Source organism: Argiope bruennichi, chromosome 1 (assembly GCF_947563725.1).
Source record: "Argiope bruennichi chromosome 1, qqArgBrue1.1, whole genome shotgun sequence".
In the NCBI taxonomy this organism is placed as follows: domain Eukaryota; kingdom Metazoa; phylum Arthropoda; class Arachnida; order Araneae; family Araneidae; genus Argiope; species Argiope bruennichi.
The window spans coordinates 87,760,851-87,784,470 of NC_079151.1; the positions used below are offsets into that span (position 1 = coordinate 87,760,851).

At 26.8% G+C, this 23,620-nt stretch overlaps 2 protein-coding genes across 2 annotated transcripts in view; one reads left to right on the forward strand and one right to left on the reverse strand.

Annotated features, from left to right (window-relative positions):
* Window positions 1-7,134, forward strand: part of LOC129971764 (glycogen phosphorylase-like) — a 42,142-nt gene extending 35,008 nt beyond the window's left edge. Inside the window, exons 14-18 of the mRNA XM_056085743.1 lie at window positions 1,015-1,236; window positions 2,195-2,322; window positions 4,527-4,661; window positions 5,090-5,156; window positions 6,814-7,134. Of these exons, the coding sequence (XP_055941718.1) occupies window positions 1,015-1,236; window positions 2,195-2,322; window positions 4,527-4,661; window positions 5,090-5,156; window positions 6,814-6,984 (723 nt within the window). The 3' untranslated portion in view covers window positions 6,985-7,134. The remainder of the gene's footprint in view (window positions 1-1,014; window positions 1,237-2,194; window positions 2,323-4,526; window positions 4,662-5,089; window positions 5,157-6,813) is intronic.
* Window positions 7,135-10,427: 3,293 nt separating this feature from the next.
* LOC129964798 (28S ribosomal protein S5, mitochondrial-like) lies at window positions 10,428-22,915 on the reverse strand. The gene is made up of 11 exons (XM_056079132.1): window positions 22,716-22,915; window positions 22,482-22,589; window positions 21,368-21,493; window positions 18,909-19,136; window positions 17,985-18,019; window positions 17,459-17,549; window positions 14,690-14,736; window positions 14,235-14,289; window positions 12,334-12,396; window positions 11,396-11,535; window positions 10,428-10,890 (listed from the first exon to the last, which is right to left on the reverse strand). Exons 1-11 carry the CDS (start codon window positions 22,795-22,797, stop codon window positions 10,519-10,521), a joined length of 1,347 nt encoding a protein of 448 aa, XP_055935107.1. The 5' UTR covers window positions 22,798-22,915; the 3' UTR covers window positions 10,428-10,518.
* Window positions 22,916-23,620: the final 705 nt, after the last annotated feature.

The window sequence follows — 23,620 nt, forward strand, 5'->3', positions numbered from 1 at the left end:
ACATCAATTTAAATTACTTGCAGGATCAGCAACGATTTAAAAAAAAAAGTTGATGCGATCAATAGTTTCTTTTACTGTTCTTTAAGTTAAACTTTTCGGAACTCCTTGGAATAAAGTCCTACTGTAAAGTCCTTGGAATAAAGTTATCCTACTGTATCATAATCATTTTTATGAAGAGTATATCTAAAGCCTATAGTCTTGTTTATTTTTCTCTTTGTCAATAAATTAAAATATTTTTTGTTAATCAACATTTAGTATACTGATCATCACATTTTTTTTATATTGCAAACTTATAAAAAAAAGAATACAGGAGGATAGGAGCTATCTGTAACAATTATTTTTAAATATGTTGCACCTTGATTATAATTGCATTTTTCATAGCTTAATCATTCATTCACAATACGCAACAAAAACTATTCAAAAAATTTCTTAATTCTAGTTCCAGAAATATTTTCCAAATCTTGTCTGCAATTACGGTTTACCCCAAACCTAGGGCATATTGTAATAATAAATTATATAAACGTGGCATAGGGATAATAAATTATATAGGGGTTTACAACAATGATCAAGTTTTAAAACGGCTTCCTCTTTGCTATAATAATTCGAAGATTTCATTTTGTGGATGTGCGCTTAGCAGAAAAGGGGGAGGGGCACCAAGAATTATTGGATGAGATGTCACCGGATAAGTAAGAAAGATTTCGCTTCTCCAAAGAGTGCACCATTGTTATAGAGCTGAGTTATCTCCACTTGGATGATGGAACGCATCTTTCGCCAGATATATGGACATAGTCAGTAATGGCTATAAGGATTACACCTCCAGTTTCAATGTAATTTAAGCGACAGCGATTATTCAATTCATCCCGCATACCTCAATAAAGCTGGTAAATCATTTTTGCTTCTTGGTATTTGAAGCTTTCCTTCTTACCAGTAAAAAGCATTTCACAATGACGTAAATGATTTCTACAATACGGCTTATCTATATCTATAACTGTACATATCTTTTCCTTCGTTTAGGCTGCTCCAGGCTACCATACAGCAAAACAAATCATTAAACTAATCTGCCACGTTGCCAGAGTTGTAAACAACGATCCTATTGTTGGCGATAAGTTGAAAGTAATCTATCTTGAAAACTATCGAGTCACTCTTGCTGAGAAAGTCATCCCTGCCACTGATCTCAGCGAGCAGATCTCATTAGCAGGAACTGAAGCGTCCGGAACTGGTAATATGAAATTCATGGTGAGAAAAATTCAATTTTAAATTATTTCAGTGATTTAACGTCAGTTTGACATAAACATTTTTTTAAAGAGCAAGTGCATGTCCCATATACTATCCTTATCAGTAAATCATTGTTACAATAGAATATTAATACATCCAAAATAGAAAATTAATTTTAAAGATTAAATCCAGCGGTATCTATTGTTGGAAATATGTAATTTTATATTAAAAAATATTTAAAATAAAATAAAAATTATTTTCAACAATAACAAAGAACAAAGAATTATAAAAAAGAACCAATCAAAATTCTATGCGTAGGTCTTATCTATGAAAACTCAAATAGCGTTACAGTCTTGTTTGATTTTTTTAAAAAATCCTTAAACCTAGAGATAGGTCCCTTGGAAAACAATGTACAAAATTAATTATCTGGTATTTTCATGCAAAAGCATCAGTAATTTCTGAAAAATAGTAAAATTAATCAGGCCAAATAGATGCGACAATCCTAATCACAAAGGCCGGAAAAACAATTACAGGGCACAAATGTTGCGATTTTTCATTCAAAATATTAGTTTTCAAAATCACCAGTAAAACCAGTTTTCGCTTTCCACAAATTAAATACAAACGTCTTTTTTTTTTTTTTTTTTGTTAAAGCATTTAGAATTATTTCTTTTAATGATGTTCTAATGGCAAGTGTCAAAATAATTATCAACAAGAATTTTGTAAAAGTCACATTTTTTTCTGTCATTTCTATCCTTTTTTTACTTTCTGGCGATATAAAAATTATATATATTTCAATTTAACCTCTATTAAATTATATATATTGTACGAGATTCACTTCAGTCTTTCGAATTGTTACTCAAAGGAAAATATTTAACAGAAATCCACAAACATAAACAAAAAGTTGCAGAATTGGGTGTCTATAAAGCTGTTGTGTCTCTTTCGTTCATGTTTTAAATTGTTTTTCCTTCCTTTTTTTAAGTTAAATGGAGCTTTAACCATCGGTACGCTGGACGGTGCAAATGTGGAAATGAGAGAAGAGATGGGCAAAGAAAATATTTTTATCTTTGGAATGAATGTTGATGAAGTTGAAGAACTGAAAAAAAGAGGGTAATTGAATAACTATATTATTATTTTGAGATCAGTAAAATAGAATGTGAAACAAAGTTTTATTCAAAAATAAAATATTTAATTGATCTGGTTTAATATGAAACAAACTTCTCTTTAGACTTTAAAAAAACTCAATTTAGAAATATTTTACAATTTTACTATTATTTAAATCGCCCTAAAAAATAATTGGAACATTTCATAAAATTTTCTATTTTGCAATGTTCGTTTAAAAACATGTATTGTTACTGAAAATCAAATCTACCCAGTAGGCTCAGGCTCAATAACGAATAATGATGCTTTATTCTCACTAAAACCATTTAACAAACCACAAACGAAGCGTATATAAATACTTGCAGTAAACAGCAGCACATAAGCACTAAATCACTATTAAAGTATCGTAACAACACAAAACGCTCGGAATGAATTTGCCGGACTTCAACACTCCTAAGAGAAACTTCACTCGACTACTCATTCTTTCAATTGGACTGACTACGTCGTCTGAGAATTCCTGCTTTAATAGTCCAGTGGCGGGTCAATGAATGATCAAGAACAAACGTCTTGAACTCGATTCCTTATAGCCAGAATTATCAAGGTCTCCTTTTGTCGCCAAATTCGTCATCAAGTCGTTAGATGATCAACAAGCTTATCGAAAAGGCCAAGGGATCGCTGACTCGTCATCCACTCAATAATTATTACAATATCTGTAAAACACTCTTCCTTACCAGGCGACATATGGTGCAGAGAAGCAATATTACAAATTCGTAACTATATGCATATGTAGTACATTACATATATATACATATATAGTTACATATCAAATCAGTTATATATATATATATATATATATATATATATATATATATATATATATATATATATATATATATATATATATCAATTATTTTCAAATCAAAAAACATATTTTAAGTCTTCCAATTACTTCATTAAAATATTTTGAGGCATTTCATGATAACAAAAAATCAAGTATCTAAAATTAAATTTCCAAAATACTATTTAAAACTTAAGTAGATTTTAAAAATAATAAAAATCAGAAAATCAGAAAGAATGGAAAATCCATAAACTAACAATATTTGTCCAAATACTTTTCAGACAATTCCATATCTATATCAATGCAAAGAATATCCTTAGAAAATGTTATAAAATTACTGGAGATATTATTGGATCTCTTTAAAAACACAAAGTTTGATGTCCATGTATTGAACTTGTATACATCGAAAAGCTCTACAAATCAAATGTTTTAGGAACCATGTATTTTCAATAATAAAGTGGTTTCTACGTATTAAATAATTCTATATATGAAACAAAAAATATTTAAAAAAAATATTTAATTATTATAATAAAAAATCAACCATTTATTTCGTTCATAAGAAAGAATATAAATTAATGAAGAAAAAAATCATGGTTTTTATTTCAGTGGAATTTTAAAAACTGATATTTGTTTGCGAAAAAGAAATAAAATCTTGCCAATTAATAATATTCTTTTCTTGATTTATGTTCTATCTTTTCCGTTGCTAACTTAAGGCAAGCTTTTTACTTTAAATCCAATTCTGCATCATATTTCTTATTATGAACATGATATAAATGGGAATCTCTAAAAGTGAAAGAGAAACTCTGCTTAAAAAAAAGACATAGAATATAGGATTTCAAAAAATAAAAACACAGCAATATTTGACAAATGCGGTCGCAACCATTTCAAAATTAAAAAAAAAAAAAAACACTGTTATCTGTGTATATTATTTCAAGTATATTTCTTTACTCTAAAAATTAACTATGCATATTTTTTTAGTAAGAAAAATAACGAACAATTTATAATGTCTTTTATTTTAAATTGGAATTTCAATGAACCGAATTTTATTCCAAGCAATCTTCAAGCTTGATATACCGAAGTTCTTATGCATTGTTTTATCGCATATTATATTGCTGGTAATGCCTTGTATATTTAATGTTTTCATATTTATAAAAAATTAAAAAAAAAATTGTCGTCAAAATGACTTGCATGTGCTTTATCATCGAAGAAACCAAAATTATATTCCAAAACAAAAAGCTATTTATTTTAAAGATAATCTAGAATATCGCTACGGTGACCAGAGTTGATAAATCTGTTGTGTTATATCAAAATCTTAACTTTATAAAGCATTATTTTCACAAAACAAAAATAATTAATAACCCTATTGCTGTTTTAGGTACAATGCGATGGAATATTATGAAACACTTCCTGAACTCAAACGATGCGTCGATCAGATAAAATGTGGCTACTTCAATCCTCATAACCCTGGCCTGTTTAATGATCTTGTGGATATTATGCTCAAATATGACAGGTGAGTAAAAACAATTTAAGTCACTCTTGATTTCAAATTTCAATAAAAAAGAAGATTTTTCATTTTCAACACTGATGTAAAAAGAAAAAGAAAATAGCCAAAATCAAGTGGCTTAGTAAATCAATTTAATGCATGTAATAAATTAATTAAGAATTAAATTAATAATTAATTAAATTAATAAGTAATTTAATTAATAATTAACTTAATAAGTAATTTAATTAATAATTAATGTAATTAATAATTTAATTAATAAGAATTAAATTTAATTAATAAGTAAATTAAAATAATTAATAATTAAATTAAATTACTATTTATTTAATAATTAAATTAAAATAATTAAATTTAATTAAATACATAAATTAAATTTAAATACTTTAACAAATTTGTTAATGAATATACTCACAAGATATATTTATTTTCTTTTGTAGGTTTTACGTACTAGCAGATTACGAAGATTATATTAAATGCCAAGAAAAAGTGAACCAGTGCTATCAGGTACTTGAATTATTTCATATTAGCATTATAAAACTCAATAAACGTCACTTACTGAGAATTTCCGATGTACAAGTCTTCCCTTTACGAGTTCAAATAAAACGGTTATTTCTTTCATTTTTTTTTCCCCACACAATACTCCAAGCCAAAATGCAAGCTCTTATATCAAATGACTCGATGCTCTCTTTATCTTCTGGTCATGTGTGAAACAGTTAATAATAGACTAGACAAGGGATGTCATGGCACATAGCAAATATATGGTGGGGGCTTTTGTTGTTGTTGTTGTTTTGTATTTAATTTTTTATATAGACAGCGAGAATGATGAAATGTTAAAGAAATCATTACATCATCTTTTCAAAATGTTTTTAAAAACATCGATCCATTGAAGAAAAATTTATTCGTATTTTTTCACAATGCTGGAGGAAAGCTTTTAAAAATATTCAGTTACTTAATTAGAATTCAAAGAGCAGTCAAAAACTGAAAGAATTTTTTTATAAAAATTATTATAAAATCTTATTAAAAAGTAAACCTATAACAATACGTCAGGCTAAAAAGAATTGTTTTAGAATGTTAGAATAAAAGGCCCAACAACATTATATCCTCACAATATTGTCCAGTATTCAGAATGTCGAATAACCTCATAGAGATACCGTAAAATATCTTGCACTAATAGAGGGTACGTGGAGGGGGTTAATGAATGGCCGACTTTAATTGATATGTTAAAACAACAGAATGGGTGGAGTTCCATAATTCTATTAGAATAATAAGGAGTGATCTCAAATGAACGACTTTATAGATCGGCGACTGCAAAAGGACATGTCACTGATAGTAAATTTCAGTAACCTTTGGCTTATAGGATGAAAGGATAGATAGTATAATCTTTTTATAAAACGAGTTTAAATTATATTTATTATATAGACTTTATTATTTACAACCATTTAATATATACAAAACGTCGTGATTTTAATATTTATTATATACAATTTAATTTTCAGCATTTATGTTAGTTTCTATAATAAATATTAGGTGTTTTTTTTTCTTTACATTAATTACATCTTTAAATGAACTTCTACTAATCCAGGCCTTTCATTAATCTGATAATCCTCTGGTTCTGACTTTTGGTAGACTATCATTGCAGAAATCGTCCAATGGGTGTATAATGCAAGAATTCCAACGATCTCAATAATGGATAATGATATTTTATTACACGAAAAAAATACAAAACATGTGTAGCAAAATACAGTCAAGGCGCGAAATACGCGAAGGACGAAACTCACAAAGAACAATAATTAGAAACGTGAGATTGTTTTGCGATTTCATGTTTCTACTTTCTGTTCCAAAAAAGAAAATTGACTTGACTGACTCGCTTTAGCCTCTACTTTCATGTAGATTTTCTGACATGGCATAGAATTTTCTAAAGAATCTTCAGATCTCGAATCCTAATAGATATATCGCCAAAATTCTAGCATTTTCCAAAACTTTTATTTTTGTTTCCAAATTTATTAGAATTGACACCAGTGTCAGGAGTTACTTATCTGGTATCTATTTAGTATTTATTAAAAATATCTGTAAAATTCTTTAATCTAAAAATAATATCACAAATTCGCGAAATTTTAAAAAATTAAAAAATAATTTTTAATTTATTTTCCTTTAAATGCAGAACGGAAATGAATGGACTGTGAAAGCTATCAAGAACATAGCCAGCTCCGGTTATTTCTCCAGCGACAGAACAATTGAAGAATATGCAAAAGACATTTGGGGTGTAACACCAACAAGAGAGAAACTCCCAGATCCTCATGGACCACAGGACTTGCAAGACCAGAAGAAATGAATTTCAAAATAGGTCAAAATAGAACTTTCAGAAACCAATTGTATTCACTTCAAAATATGTTGGCCAAGAAATGCTATCATTTCATTTCAATTACATGTAGAAATACTTTATTTTTATTGTGTTTAATCAATAAATAATTATTCATTCTTGTTTATAATACATTTTATCTAAGATTAAAACCAAGATATACTTAACTTTGAGGTGTTTTGTATAAACAAAGAGGGAATAAAAACTATGACAGAAAGATCTTAATATTTTCTTAAGGTGTTTACATTTTAAAGCAATTTATTACTTTTTATGATTAGTGCCCGAAATGCAGTTATTTTTCTAAATGTAAAATTCAAAATCATCAAACAAAAAAAAAGTTCTTTGGTGACATGAATTCAAATTGGCCAATACTATTCAATGTCAGTTTTGGATTTATAGAAAAGACAAAATGTTTGCAACATAGCTGAAGATACAGAAGCAAAGTTAAAATCATAGATGTTGTATCTAATGTAACATCCGAAATGAGGGGCAATACTTGGTGAGAAATGGAATATAATTTTGACATTCAGCGAGCTGCCAAGGGTTCTCACATTAAAATCCACTGATTTAAGTTTTTTCATTGAAAACTTAATGAACGCATATGATGCTTTTTTATAATATATAAAAGCCAATCATATGCCAAATTATAATAGAAGTTTAACAATATGCATTCGTAAGCAGGAAAAAACTGTATTTCATCTGTACAAAGTCATTCAAAGTAATCCTTTTTTTTTTTTTTTGAAAGAATATCCATTTTTGAATTGCACATGATAGTATTCTTACACATGCTAACTTTGAACTTACTGATATAGTTACATTTAGTCCTAGTTTGTGGTGTGTTTTTTTTTTTATCTATACTTGATTTTTGAAAATAAAGATTTTCTCCACAATTTTAAGTAAGATAATAAGATGTTTTAAAATCAAAAGACACTTTGAAATATTTCAATTAAAGTTTTCAAATGTATTTCCATAGTTTAATAATAGGATAAAATGCAAATGTTAATGTTCCGATATTTTAGCTAAGAAACCCCTATGAGTGCAGAGTTTGAAATGCAGTTTCGAAATCAAGACATGACTTCACAAACGGTTTGATGTGTACGTGGGTTGGTGTATATTAAATTCAAGCAACCTCCTTCTACCTTGGCATAGAAATTTGAAAAAGAAGTGCCAAATCAGATATCTTTTTTCTGATATAATCACGGTTTAAATTAAAAGATCATTCTCAAAATAGTCTTTGTGCAACCTAAAAATGGAACGTTAGCATAATTAAATCAAATCAAAATTAATTATATAAAAGCACTTGTTGTAATTCTCTGAAAAACTTAAACAAGACAAATCTTTCTCTATTTTGTTTACTTTTTCTCATTATATTTTATTCATGATAATAAAATCATTGTTACATATTGTATATCAAATTAAATTTTTTAAATTTATTTAAAATTAGAGAAAAATAGTACTAAAATAACGATGATTATGATGTAAATATCGGTTTTAGAAGATAATATTTTTGGAAAACACAAAAAAAAGGAAAAAACTTGCTTATTTTTTATATATTTTAATTGCCTTTAAGGAAAAAGATGGTGATCTTTCTCTTGTTTTGAAGAGCACATGCACCAAATTTTGTTAAGATTGGACAAAAACTGTAATTTTGTATTAAAAGAATGCAAAAAAAAAATCATCTTTATATACAGTGATATCACTCCTATTACTCCACAAACAGCTCTCATATAACATACATGACAGTTTTTAATGAAATGCGAGAAATAATAATAATGATCTCAAAATTTTAGTTTTAAAGCAGAAAAAGGTTTAAAAAAGCTATCAATGTGCAATGTGGGCGTTCACTGACACATTCGTTGGTGTTCAAGTTCAAAGCAGCGCTTAACGAAAAACCATCCATGACGAACTCTTGATACTAACACACTCAGTGTGTTATTAGATCAAAGAGAGCACACATTATCAGCCCCATTACAAAATGATAAGGGAAGGCGAGCACAGATCTCTATGAAGGGGATTGCTCGGTAACCATTAACCAGCATCTGCACTATACCCTACATGGTAGCCACAATGTGGCTACCATGCACTATTACTATTAGGCCCTCTCCCATATGGTCAGAGAAAACCTAGTTAGCATATGGAGAAGAATACAATATTATTACGATACCGATCCTAAAATGGGTTAGAGTCTCTTCCAGGCTTTTAACTTCAAAAGAGTGGAAGTCTAAAAATATATTATTTTAAATTCATCCATATAAAATTTTGGAAAAGTGTATGAAAGGAAAATGCACTGGTGAAGACTAGAAATATAAAATTTAAATTATAAAGAAATTTGTGGTAAAATTAAATGTAATTATTTCATTAATTATTTGTCTTGAAAACAAAGTCAAGAAATAGTCATGTTTTACCTCCTTCAAATAGTTTTGTGATACTGATTTTTTTTTTAAATTTTAAGTTGCTATTTTGATATTAAATTAAAAATATTATAAAATTAAACAATTTAAAATGGCATGAGGATTAAAATTTTTTGTACTGATGCAAGCTACTGTATCAAAGGTATTTTAAAAGATGAAAATTAATTTTTACAAGATTTTTTTCTATGTATATTCGAAATTTTGAAATCCTTAATATTGTTCCCAATATGTTATTCAATGATTTTTATAACAGTTGATTTAAGTTCTAAGATTGGGAATGATAATCCATGAAATTACTTTTCCCTTGTTTATTGCTTTGAATCAATTTCTGAAACTGAATACCATTCGGCTATTTGAAGGAACTTCACTTTTAGAAGATTTTAAATCATTTCAAAGGCTGCTTAGAGGAAGACCAACCAATTAATGAGTAGATCTTCTTTGAAATTATTGCTGAGTGGCTTAAAATACTGATATTCAAAAATTCATTATTAAATCAATTTTAGTTAGAAAAGTAGAGTCTGTATATAATTTCAAAGAGAATTAATTAATCAAATTAAGAATCAAAATTTTTTACTAAACATGACCAATCGGACCAGAAAAATGTATAAAAATTTAAATTTCATAATTTTCATAGCAATATATTAATTTTGACTGAAACAGCATAAAATTATTTGTCATCTGAAAGCTTTCACTGATTTTTTTCCTAATGATTTAAAAATTACTAGTTAGGACATGATCAGAGTACATATATCCTGGTACATCTTTTTAAGCTGTTTTGATTTTTTTAATAAGATATTATTTGTTTCCTTAAAATAAAGAATAGAATGAAAGATAATGCTGAATAAGTTGTATTTTACACAAAATATACCATCCTTTCTTCTCTTATACCATTGCATTAGTATTTTAATTACCTAATTGACAATCATACTTATCTTGGAATGTAAATGAAACAAAACATTCTTAATGTCTTTCTCAATGTTGAAAAGCTTACATAAAACAAAACAATGATGTATCATTACTTTAATTAATAAAGTAATTCACACAATAGAATAAATTTTTACATAAAAATAATTGCTACAAACTTCCTAGGTTGAATCTATTCTTCAACAGTTTCCTTTAGTTCTTTCTTAGCTTTTTCTTCTTCTCGGACATTGATAAAACTTTTTAATGCACCATATTTGGAAAGAAGGTGAATTCTAACAGCTTTCTGATTCCGCAAGCTTTCTCTGTCCTTCATTTCCTTTATATAGCTTGGGAAATTCACATAAAAAGGTTTATATTTTTCACGAGGAGCTTCAACCTTTCCATTGAAAAGATGAACGTTGAAATCAAGCAACTCCGTTGGTCCTATCTCCTCCTCTGTACGGCAACGTTCGGGAGAAGCAACAACTACCGGATAGTAGTCCCTATTCTTTCTCATCTCTACAACATGGAGGCCTTTTTCATTTGCAAGTTGTTCAGGAGATTTCTAAAAGAAACAACTTATATTCAAAATATTCATGGGGAAAAAAAACACATTTTGGACTGGCAAATAATGAAATTATTGAGTGACAATTTAATACTGAACAGTTAAAATTGATATGCTTTTATGATTATTACCCTCAAATGGAATTAAAAAAAGATTTTTTTCACTTTCTTTGAAGGGTAAAATTTTTTTATTTTTAGCACTACAATGTATATGTAGACATAAAAAAAATCTAATAACTATAAATAATTGCATCAATAAGTTTATATAATAAACACAAGTTGCCCACTAAAAACCTAAATCCCCTTTTAACAATGGCAATAACTAAATCATAAATAATAAGCAAAAGCAAACAAAAATTAATATTTTTAAATATGTGTGCTTTTTAAATGTTTGTGCCAATTCATACCTTTCGACTACAATCTCAAACCCTCCCAAAAAGAAATTTGCAAAAAATATGACTGATATGAAATTTTGAATCAAACAAATTTAGAAAAAGAAATCTTACCTGTTTGTGTAAACCAATAAAGAAAGCTCTTGTAATGCATTGATAATTATGAGTAGGACCTTCTACTTTCGCCCAGAGATCTTTTATTCCAAGTACTTCACATATGGCTTTAATAACTCTGTGGCACACTAAACCATAACCTATTATAAAAGTAAAAAATCATGATATCTAAGAAATAAAAGTGATACAAAAAACATGATTAATAAGTGAACATATCAAAGTCATAAAAATTTTTTTATTATAAATAGCAAGTTGTTTCGATAAATAAAGAATTAAAAATAAGAGTTTTATTATAATGAAAGCTTTAGAAAAATACTTTTTACATATTTTATAAAAATTGTAAAACTTACAGCATAATTTAAATAAAGCAAATAGATTTAAAAAATACAAGTTTTTTAATTAGCTATTATGAATTATTAATATTAAAAATTATTATAGCTTTAAGTTCAATGAGAGAGAAATCATGCAACAGATAATGTGACAGACAATAGTGTGCAAGACAGTATCAAAAAGAGAATACAAATAAATAATTATATACTTATTAGCAAGTATCTGGTCAAAATAGTAATAAATTAGTCCTTCAAGGAATAAATTAATGAATAACTCCTAAGATTCCAGCTCCATATGAAAAGAAGGAAAATGAAAGGCCTTCATTTGAATTAAGTCTTTTTATTTATTTTCTTTTTACACAGATTTGAATAATTTTAGTTCCAATTCAAAACTACTCAATATTTTGTCATTTTTTTTTTTTTTTTTCAATTTACACCTTTTATTTGAATATGACATTTTTTAATCATTGTTAATTATATTTTCATTCATATTTTGAAATGAACTAATTAAGAAAAATTAAAAACAAAAGGGGAACATAAGGATTGAAGTTCAACCAAGATATAAATAGCAAAGAAAGATGGAAAAAATATGCAAAAATAAAAAGTTACCTTCAGGCATCTTATGGACAAACAATCTTACAGCACCAAACTGTGAAAAGAAGTCATGGCGAACTAAACAAATAAGTAATACAACATTAAAAAAAAATTTGTGATATTTGAATTATACAAAATAGATAATGTATTTTTTTTAATTCAAATTGCCAGTAATGAATTTCATTGCATTCACTAATGAATACATAAAAGCTTCACTTTAACAAAAAGCTTTTTCCTCTTTAAGCTTTATTATTTCCCCTTAAGCTTTATTATTTTGAAAATATATAAAGATATGCTATATAAAGTATAAAGAAGTGTATTCATGAAGCTCTGTTATCAGAAACAATAGTAATAAAAACAGTGTAAATAAAATACTATTAACATGCTAATCAGTGTGTTAAAAGTTTTTTTTTTTTTTTTTTTTTTGTCCATTTCTTTTTTTCAAACATAACAATTAATAATCTACAAATATTTGTGTAAGTAAAATAAACAAGTTAAAGAAATCTGTTATTTTAGTTTACTACTATAATCGATATAAACTTGAACATTTAATTTAATACATTTGGGTTTATTACTTTGAGATTTGAGTACATTTAGATTCATTTTAATACATTTGGCGATACATATATTACCCATGTACTGATGAAAATACAAATTTTATATAGTTGATCAAAATGTGTCAAGCGATTTTTTCAAATTCTTCCCTTCAGCTTGAATATTATTTTGTATATAAAATAAATATTTAATTCTAAAATTATAAAAATTAGAATATGATCTTTATCAACATTTTCATTGCATAATCTTACTTTATTTTTATCTTACTTATTCTTGCATACCCGAATTTATTGATATAACAATCAGAATAAAACTGCTAAATGTAGCTAATAACATATGTATACAAAAACTTTGAATTTTTTTTTTAAATCAATATATGAAAATTGCCCAACATGCATGATAAAATGCATTCAATATAATATGGGCCCATTTCTACAGATCCCACTCATGAATGAATAATAAATACAAATTTTTTTATCTTAACTTTGATCTTAATACACTTTGATCTTAAACTAATGGCCAAGAAATGATATATAACTACAGAAAAAAGCAATATATAACTGCTAGATGAAACAAATAAATCAAGATCCTCTTAATAAATTGAAAATTATCTAATTGCCTAAGAACAAAATATCTTTATCTTCCATTATATTTGCATGATTCAAGAGGAACCTTAACTTTCCTTAAATTTCTTTTCAAAAATAAGTGTGTCATTGCTTTAGTATTATAGACAACTAGAATGCAAAATAAAACATTCCTTGATACTTTGAAATTGAAATAATATTCAGATTAACAATATTTAGTTAAACCCAAAGATAATTTTTAATTACAAAATGATAAATTATACATTCATGTTAAAAGGATGTAGTGTCATTTTTCCAAACAAATTGTTACTGACTAAATTTGTATTGACTCATGATCTTTTAAATAAGAAGATAAAAAGTAAAAGAAAAGAAATCACATCTAACAAAATAAATTCACAATACTTTTAAAATGCTTTCTTTTTGCTAATAATTTTTACAAAGTCCATTTTATTTACATTCTGGATTTCTTTTAACTTGGAATGAATTAATTTATTATCTATCTTATCATTCTTTTGCCTTCATCTTTTTCCACCTTTTTAGTAAATTTTTTTAATAAAAATTGAAAGATTATACTGATTATTATGTATTATTATATTTTTAAAAACATTAATATATTTAATTAAAGCATATTTAAAAGTAAAAGGGAAAGAATAAATTAAAAGAAGGAAAATATCTCAGAAATTTAAAATAAATCTATCATTTTTGCTATCCTTTTAAATAACATCAGATAAAATGCAATCAAAACTTTATATTTGAAAGAAAAGGAAAATTCCAAACCTGAGTTGCCATCAAGCTCTATATACCGCAAAACTTTTGCAGCTCTATTTTTAGCCTATTTATAAAAAAAAAAAAAAAAAGTGTCAGATGTATATAATAAAAATATTGTTTTCTCTCATACTAATCGATAAAATATAAATAAAAAATAGTAAATTCAAGTATTGTATAAATTTTAATTCCTTGTCACATGACGTAAAAGCAAACACATGCCCACCAATTTAAGAAATACAATTATTTCATTCTATTCATAAAGAGTTAATTATAGATTACAATTTAATGTTTGATCTAAGAATAGATACATAATAATTAAACCACTAATAAACAAAAAAATAAATATAACATATTATTCCTCTTCATATTTAGGTAAAAGTAAAAAAATAATACAATAAAGATTTTTTTAAAACTAATATTCAATTTATATGCAAAATTACTTCAGCTGTTTAAATAACACTTACAGCTTTAGCAGCAGTACCTCCATTCACAGATGTAGATAAAGCAAAGCCTGTAAGAAATATTTATATTTTTAAGTTAATTCTAATAAAATTTTTATAAATTATCTACAAAAAAACCCATAAAAATTATTGATAAACATAATATTTTCCAAACCCCCTCTACATTTTACAAACTCAAAGAAGTTTTATAATTCCCATGTTTAAAAAAAATATTCAATTTCCCAAAGTTATAATGAATAGATAGTATTGATACTGAATAATTAAAATTTATAGATGACTGATATTGAATAGTTGATATTAACTGATGCAGCTTAGCTAATTTTCAAACTTTACTCATAATTAAATGAATAGAAAATATGTAATTGAAAAATGCAATGTAAAATATATGTCCTAGAAAATACTACAAAGTTTTTATTTAATGCACTACAACAGTAATATTTCGATAGTTTTAATGTTTTTAAGTACAATTTTATGCCTTCAAATTTTAGATAAAATTCATTAATCTGAAATTTGTCTGTCAGTTGGTTCACGTGCATATGAACAGCATAACTCAGAAAACAAATTGAATAGATGAAAAGTAACATTAGAACTCTACTACCGATACAGCAGACCTGCATCAAATTTTGTATTCAATCCATCACTTATCTGAATGCCTGTACATCTATTAACATCTGCAATAACTTATAAAACTTGCAAATGATTAACTTTAATATGAGATTGTAACATTAGTCTGAAACTGTTATACAATTGGTCAATAGAAATAGGTTGAAAATCCATACTTGTTTCTCATTGTATGTGATGAAAAAAAAATTGTTCAACTTTTTAAGTTTATTAGAAAGTGGAAGGAAGAACACTCCTATAAGTTTAAGTAAAATTCATTCTTGGAATATACTTAAATATAAGAGTGAAAACAAAATCTTCAAAAAAAAAAAAAAAAAAAAAGACCAACATATACTGTTGATCATAATCAACTGCAACAATTAAAAATTTATCACATATAAAATAAAAATGCATAGAATTAAAGATCAGGTGATTTTTTTTTAATTCAAAACTTCCTTTCTGTGATAAATACTTGAATAACAAACTTCTTTTTTTTTAATTAATAAAGTTTTCATTTAAATAATAATAAAATTTAATTATAAACAATAAAGATCAACTAAATTTACATAACATGTTATCAGAAAACAAGAACTGCAATTATTATTCAATTGAAAAGTACAAATTTTCCATCTATAGATATTTTTTGCCAGTGTAATTAGATGTGTGGAAAAAGCCTATCATACCAACAGAATAAAGTACTTTCCTGGCACTAAGCTCATATTAAAGTGCATATATTATTTTTGTCAGTAGAGAAACATTATAACACATAGTTTAAATACTCCAATAAAAACTAAAATAAATATTCTTTAAAGAAAAGAAAGAGCAGAATATTCAACAAAAAAATTAATAAATAAAAAGCTATGCCCAAACAAAATATAGACATTGGAATAGTATGTTGTAGTAAAAAGTTTAGTTTCCTCTTACAACTCTCAAAATTACTTTAGTTATAATTTCCACTTATAGTTTTTAAAATTACAGATTTCTTTCTTTTAATTTCACCAAAAAATGCAAACTTTTCACCTACAAAAAAGAATTAGCCAAAATCATTTTTCAAGAATAAAATTTTACCCATGTTAATATTACTGCACTTATTTTTCTGTTTTTTTATTCAGTGGATTTAGCATCAAAATACTCAAAGAGTTATTTTTACTGAAACATTAATTTTGTATCTACCATTGTTGCAAGTGAAATTTTTAAAATTAAATCTGTCCAAATTAATACTGAGAAATTTGCATCCAAATTAATACTGAGAAATTTAAAATGGATAGAAAAGCAATGCTTGATTGATGATAATCTAGTAGATATTGAAAATCATTAGTATAAAATAATATTATTTTTCCTTGTAAAATTTTTTATACTATAAAGACATTATGAAAGAAACCTAAAATCAAATGTACAGTGTCAAGGAGCATTTAAGTAAAAATTATAAAATGTCTCACTGACAAAACAAAAAAAAAAAAAAAAAATGCCTTACCACAAAAAAAATATATAAAATTTTAAAAATCAAACAGTTTTTTTAGTGCATATTTTCTCTTCCTGTAATCATAATTATCACAAAAATAGTCATTATTTTTGGTAAAATATGCAAATATTTACAGTTTTGGTCACACATAAGTACATAGGTAAACAAACCTCATTTTATTTCATTAGAACGAATACATCTTAAAGCATGAAAATATAAGAAAAATATTATTACACAATCAGTAAAATCAATAAACAGTTCCTGCAAAACTGTGTGTATTTTGCTATTCCACTTTTAATCTTACCTTCTTCATGCGAATTGTTGCAATCTCAATTGCAACATATTTAATCAATTTTTAATTTCTCCAAATTCAAAAGCAACAATAAGTACCCATTGTTTTGCTTTTACTTTTCAGTTTCTGGTAAAACAATAAATGCCTTTTTTCAAAATCCAATTACTACCATAAATTGATAGACAAACTGTTTAATAATTGCTTCTTGCCAAATGAATGTATCATTTCTAGATCTGAACTTGATCATCAAAATTTTACAATCAGAATTTTTCCAATTATGACATATAGTAAAGCATTTTTTCCCATGATAAATACATAAAGATTTAAAATACCAGTTTTATATTGAAATGTTCAATTGCAGAGAATTAATACTTATTCAATTTTTTTAAAAAAAACATACACAAAACAAAGAACTTACCAGCTAGACCCCTTTTATTTCCAACAACAACCATGGCACTCAGCCTCCGGATTCGGCCTCTTGTTCCACTCATGTGCATGACAGGTTTAAACTAGAAAAATAAGAAAAGAAAAAAGAAAAAAAAACATTGCATATAAAATATCCAATAAAACTCCTTAACTTAAAAAAATAATTTTTACAATAATCAAATGAATTTTACTAAAAATCTTGAAAGGAAACACTGATTATTTAATTAATTTTGTTAAATTAACAACTCGTTTTAAAGCTAGAAAAAGATGGTTGAAGATAAATTTTGTAACTCAAATATTCACATGATAATAAAGCTATTTCACAAAGAAAAAAAATATGATACACTTGATTATAGGGACTTTGCATTCTTTGAGAAATCAAAAGTGTTCAAAAATATATTAATATATAAAATCAATATATATTAATATATTGATTCACTGTTCAATTAAATAGTTACACTTCCAAATTTAAAAAAGAAACTAATTTAGAATCATTAAAAAAATTATTAATAGCTTACTTCTAAAACTCTTGAATCAAAACCTTCAAATGTCTCTAAAAAGAAAATAATAATTCATTCTCAATATTTCAGAATTAAAAGCAGTCTGTTGGTTATAAACATATGGGATTTTTTTATATACATAAACTAATACTTCTTGCTTTTGTAGACAAACAATGTGTTTGCTCTTTTTCTTATTTTTAGGCAGCAGATTAATCCAAACCTAATAATAACACTATTATTATGACTAGGTTTACTAATTTTTAAAAATGCATTGGTAAGTATAAAAAAGAAACAATAAGTGAAGTAAAGAAATGACTATGAAATTCTAGAATCACATTCCATGTGAAGAATAAAATCAAAACTAATAGAAATAACAGACATCCTAGGTTGTTCATTCCATTAACATAAAATTTAATTCAGAAATTATCAATTTGTTCCCTTAGTCTCATGTAACCTTTGCATTAGAATAATAAGCAGCTAATGTCATCTCAGTTATATATGCCTTAAATGTTAATTCAGTTATATATGCCAAAAATTGTAAATGAAAAGTATTCATTGTATAAAATACCAACAAATATTAAGATTTACAAACCTCACTTCATCGTATTGGAAATAAATCTAAACAAATAAGAATACATGCACTTTCATTTAATTTGCACTAATTTTTTCCTACAATTATCATGTACATATTATATCACTGAGTATTATATCAAATAAGTATCATCATCTCTGATGAAAGCATGACATTAACATAAGATTAACATTCAATTGACCTTTCAAGGAATGACATGAAAGAATTATGATTTACAGAGTACAAATCTTTTTTGAATAACATTTTATGTTATGTAAGTATGGTATTAAATAATAAATATCAAAGTTTCTCAATATTTTAAAGATTTTGAAATATTATATAAACAAAATTTATAGAAAACTTGAATATACCTTCACCAACAGGGTCTGGTGGACCTAAGCTTCGACCAGGAAGCTTATTACCAGTCCATCCTTTTTCTAAAGGATGCAGCTTAAAAGATCTGCGTGCAATAGATTTGTCTCTTAACTCCAAAATACGTTTCTGCCTCTCTTCATCTGGTGGTAATTCTATTTGCCTTAAAACTTCTCTGCCTTGGATTACTGGGGCATTTAAACCAGGCCAAAGCATGTTTTTCTTGCCTAAAAGGAAATATATATAATTCAATAACACAATAAAATTGGACAGATTTCAATGAAGCAAACAAATATAAAAAATACAAACAGAAGAAGTCAGCAAACAAACTATTTTTATCTTTTGTATGTCTTTAACAGATTAAATACAAAAAAAAAAAAAAAAAAAAAAAAAAAAAATGAAAGACTACTTTTTTTTAAGATAAAGATATTAGTGGAGAAATAAAGGAATACTTCCCCTACTTTTAAGTCTTTAGAATATAAATGAATTATGGTCCTTTTAGATTATATATGGTATTATATGTCTCTGATTTTTCTCACTGGCAATCAAATAATCCATTAAACATTTCATATTACATATAACAAGCAATTTTTCTACTGTTGTTAAAAAGTGAAGCTTCTATTTATTGTTTGTGCAACTTCTATAAGGGATAAGAAAGAGAAGCCACAGCACCATAACAGATGGCTTGTAATTAAAAGATGGGTTACATGAACAATTGAATTTTTAATGGCATGTTGGTGTTACAAGATTTGATTCAATTAGGAAAGTTCATTCACACAATAAATACAAAAGCTGTAAGACAATAAAATAACATAATAAACTTTAATATATATCATAATCTGATACCAAAAAACATTATTTTAAATGCATCATGAACACCAAAGTTATGCATAAGATTTAATGGAAATTAAGCATAAACAATATGCAGCAGCCAAGCAGGCGATAAATGACTGTTTGTTTCACAAACTGGCGATAAGCATCAATCATACCTTTGGAGATGAACTTTGCTCTCCAACGAATACGAGTGACTCACTTCCTGCCTTCGCCAGCTGGCTTAGAACTTCTGCCTCGTGCTGGTCGATGGAATTACGGCCAATGTATCATGATTTATAACAACTTCCGGAGAAGAGTGTACACTTTTGTCTAGTGGTTATGTTACTCGGCTATGAACCCTAACGTTGCGAGATCGAACCTCAACCCGCACATTGGTGACCCTGGTTCTGAACAACCGCATCCTTCATTCAGCTGTCGTGGCTCCATCTACTGGCAGCAACCACTCACACACGCTCGCCATCACCCGCCATAACACTTGGCGCGATAGCAACGTTCGTCGCTCGCCATAACTGGCGCGATAAACTCTACCGACTCACTGGTGGGGGACTGTTGTGGTGGTAACATTATAAGCCAGTTAACAACTTCCGGAGAAGAGGTGTACACTTTTGTCTAGTGGTTATGTTACTCGGCTATGAACCCTAACGTTGCGAGATCGAACCTCAACCTGCACAAATATCTTTTTAAAACCAGCTGGTCACCAAAGACATCTAGTATAGTTACATCAGCATCTAGTAATACATCAAAATTACACAAGTACATAATGCAAAAGAGCAAATTATTAAGTTGCAGGGCACCCCCAAAACTGTAGATCTACTTTGAATAACTATCATATTGATTAACAGATAACAAATATCATCCAAAACAGATGTAAAATCATATGAGCTATCAGAAATTTTCATATTCTGATCAATTAAATAATATGTCTTTTTACTTTATAGTTACTTTTCAATAAAATCAATCAATTAACATGACTGCAATTACTCAATACATGAAAATGCATTTTTTGATAACAAAACACATCAGATGTCAAATGCATAGGATAGTTTATTAATATGCAAATGTAATTAGATTTTTCTTCCTTAACAGAGGACTGCTGATGCTTATCTGAATTTAAACAGGAAAGCTTTATGTTATACATTTTAAATATATTTAGGATAAAACAAAATTCAGTGCATTAGTAGACTCTATAGTTCACAAGTACACTGCTGTTTATTATTTCACTAGCATAATAATAATTATCAATTTGAACAGTTCTTATAATAATCATTATTATATAGATGTGTAAAGACAATAGTAAAATTTAATAAATGTTACTAATGTTTTTAATTATAATAATTATTCAATGCTTGTGTATGGAACATCTGTATGTACAGAATAATAATTATTGAACAGATTTGCCATGAATTGTCCAAAATACTAATAGTTATTTGTCTAGATTAAATACAAATCTGAAAGCACGGATAAAAGATCTAATAATACAGCATTATTACAACATGCATTCAATACCTATAAGAAAAGGTAAATATGCTTATAACAAAATAGATTCTTTTTTTCAGCAAACAGATCTATCAAATTTTGAGAAACTTTAAATATTTTTCTGGTATGAGGAAATTTAAGTATTTACCAAAACCAATGACTTGTCCTCGATTTAAATCTCTTTGCCTTGTTCTTCCGGATGCTCTACCTCTCCCTTTTCTACGACCAGCATTACTGACACTTGTTACACCTTTCCACAGCTGCTCAGCAGTTACTGAAGAATAATATAAAAATAACTAAAGAGACATAACCAAAAATCTTTCATTAAAACAGTAGCTAAATATTATGTCAACAAATGCAAAAAAAAAAAAAAAAAAAAAAAAGCAACCTGAGAAACATTACATAGAAGTAACTACAATCTTATTTCCAAGAATGTCCATTTGTCAATCTGGCATTTCAAATAATTCAGCATATTAATATTATATATAATATATACATTCTTTACAGAAACAAAAAATATTTTTTTAATTCATAGAAAATTAATTTATGTTTAAATTTATCATTTTTCAGGAGTTGCTTCATTTTTCATTTCTCAAGGTTAAAAAATACTGCAAATAGAAAAATCACCTGCTGAAATCACTGTATTAATATTCCCTCACATAAACACAATTCTGGACATTAACTTTCTAACAAATTTATAGTTTCTGCAGACACCAGACATTTCCTCATATTCTAAATATTTAGGCAATATTACATGCTTATTCACAAATAATTGCAAATTACTTTGAAAATAACAGATTGTAATTAAATGCTCGTATTTGTTATGATTATTATTGAATCAAATTGTGTTATTATCATGCATATTATCAATACCTAATTAAATGTTTTTTAAATCCCAATAAAATATACACCAATGCTCATCACTAAAACTAGTAAATTTTAGATTTAACATATTTAATAGAAACATGAACATATCTTGCCTTTTAAAGGAATAGGGGAAAAGAAATGACACAACACAAACACAAATGTTGTAATTTGCCAATTTAGAAAATTAAAGTAATTATATGAATACTTAAAATAAACTTTTGTTAGTCATAATAAGCCTGAAAATCAAAAAATAAATTAGCAACAAACGAATATTCTTCTCTATTCATAAAAATATGAAAGGCAATGTTATTGGAGTACATAAAAATAAATGTTCAAAAATATTTATCACTATAATTCGCAATAAATAAAGCAATAATAAAGAAATAATTCCTTACTTCTTGATAAAAAGGTGTGACTTAATCGGAAACTAGTTACAATCGGTAAAAAGGTGGTCTGTTTTGAAATATTTATATTTGAAGGATTTGTGATAGCTTTAATAACACCTGAAATTCACACAAAAAATAATTTTATTAATATAATAATTAAAATAACATGGTAAAGTTCACATAATTATTTCAACGACCATCTAAATTTTCGATTAAATTCTAAAATACGAGTAATGATCTTACAATTAGATGAGTCAATAAAATGGGAATTACGATGCAAGGATTGTTTACATAAATTTAGCAGTGCAAATCTAAAGGCCGTCATATTTATTTAAATTCTTATTTTTTTAATGATGTTAAATGCGGCCTTCATGCGACATAAATTAAAATTAATTTGTTCAAAAAATTTTCTCGGAAGCCGCCATGCGCCAAGCCATATCAAAATATAAACATTGATGTCGTAGTTGCCATTCTGTAGAATGTAAATAGATATTTTTTTTAAAAAATCCTGAGTCTTCTTTGCTTTTCCATCCAACAAATTTGTCTTCGATCAGAAAAATTTGTCATATGCTATCGCATAATAGATAATTATTATATTTATTTGATTATGTCAAAACATTAATAAATTTGTTCCTAGCAATGCCGTAGTGACCAGGTGTCAATGAGATATTATTGCCTCGGTCGTTAATCTTATGAGGCGCCATCGGGACAAAATATGTTTAAAATAATGATATAAATGCTCGAATATTAGTGCGTTTATATCATTTTCTGAAATGAAATATTATGAAGGGGTAAAACTATAACACCCCGAACGCCATTCATAATTTGATGTTTGTGATTCCCTCAACAAGGTATTTTCAAGCATCAAATAGTGACATATATTGAAGCTATGTGATTTTAATATCCATTCAATTTTTCTGTTTATTATGATCATCAACCTGTTTTATTGAGTCAAGTTTAATGGCATCATAGAGCTTTTAAAACCTCAGTGTGTAAATAATCTTTTCCAAATTGAACATTGTTTTTTGCGTATAATGTAAATTCCACTTTCCGATTTTTCTAGACAATTGCGCAGATAATAAGTCGAATATTTTTTCTACCAATTTTCGAATCAAGTTGCATTTTATTTACTACATCAGAAACTTCTG

Bases quoted from the DNA above. Each gene is read 5' to 3' on its own strand.
- LOC129964798 (XM_056079132.1), bottom strand. From the start codon at position 22,797: ATGACGGCCTTTAGATTTGCACTGCTAAATTTATGTAAACAATCCTTG. The intron at 14,737-17,458 runs GTAAGTTCTTTG...TATTTCTTACAG, and splicing joins AAATAAAAGGGGTCTAGCTG to GCTTTGCTTTATCTACATCT. The intron at 11,536-12,333 runs GTAACTTTTTAT...CTTTTATAATAG, and splicing joins TGTCCATAAGATGCCTGAAG to GTTATGGTTTAGTGTGCCAC.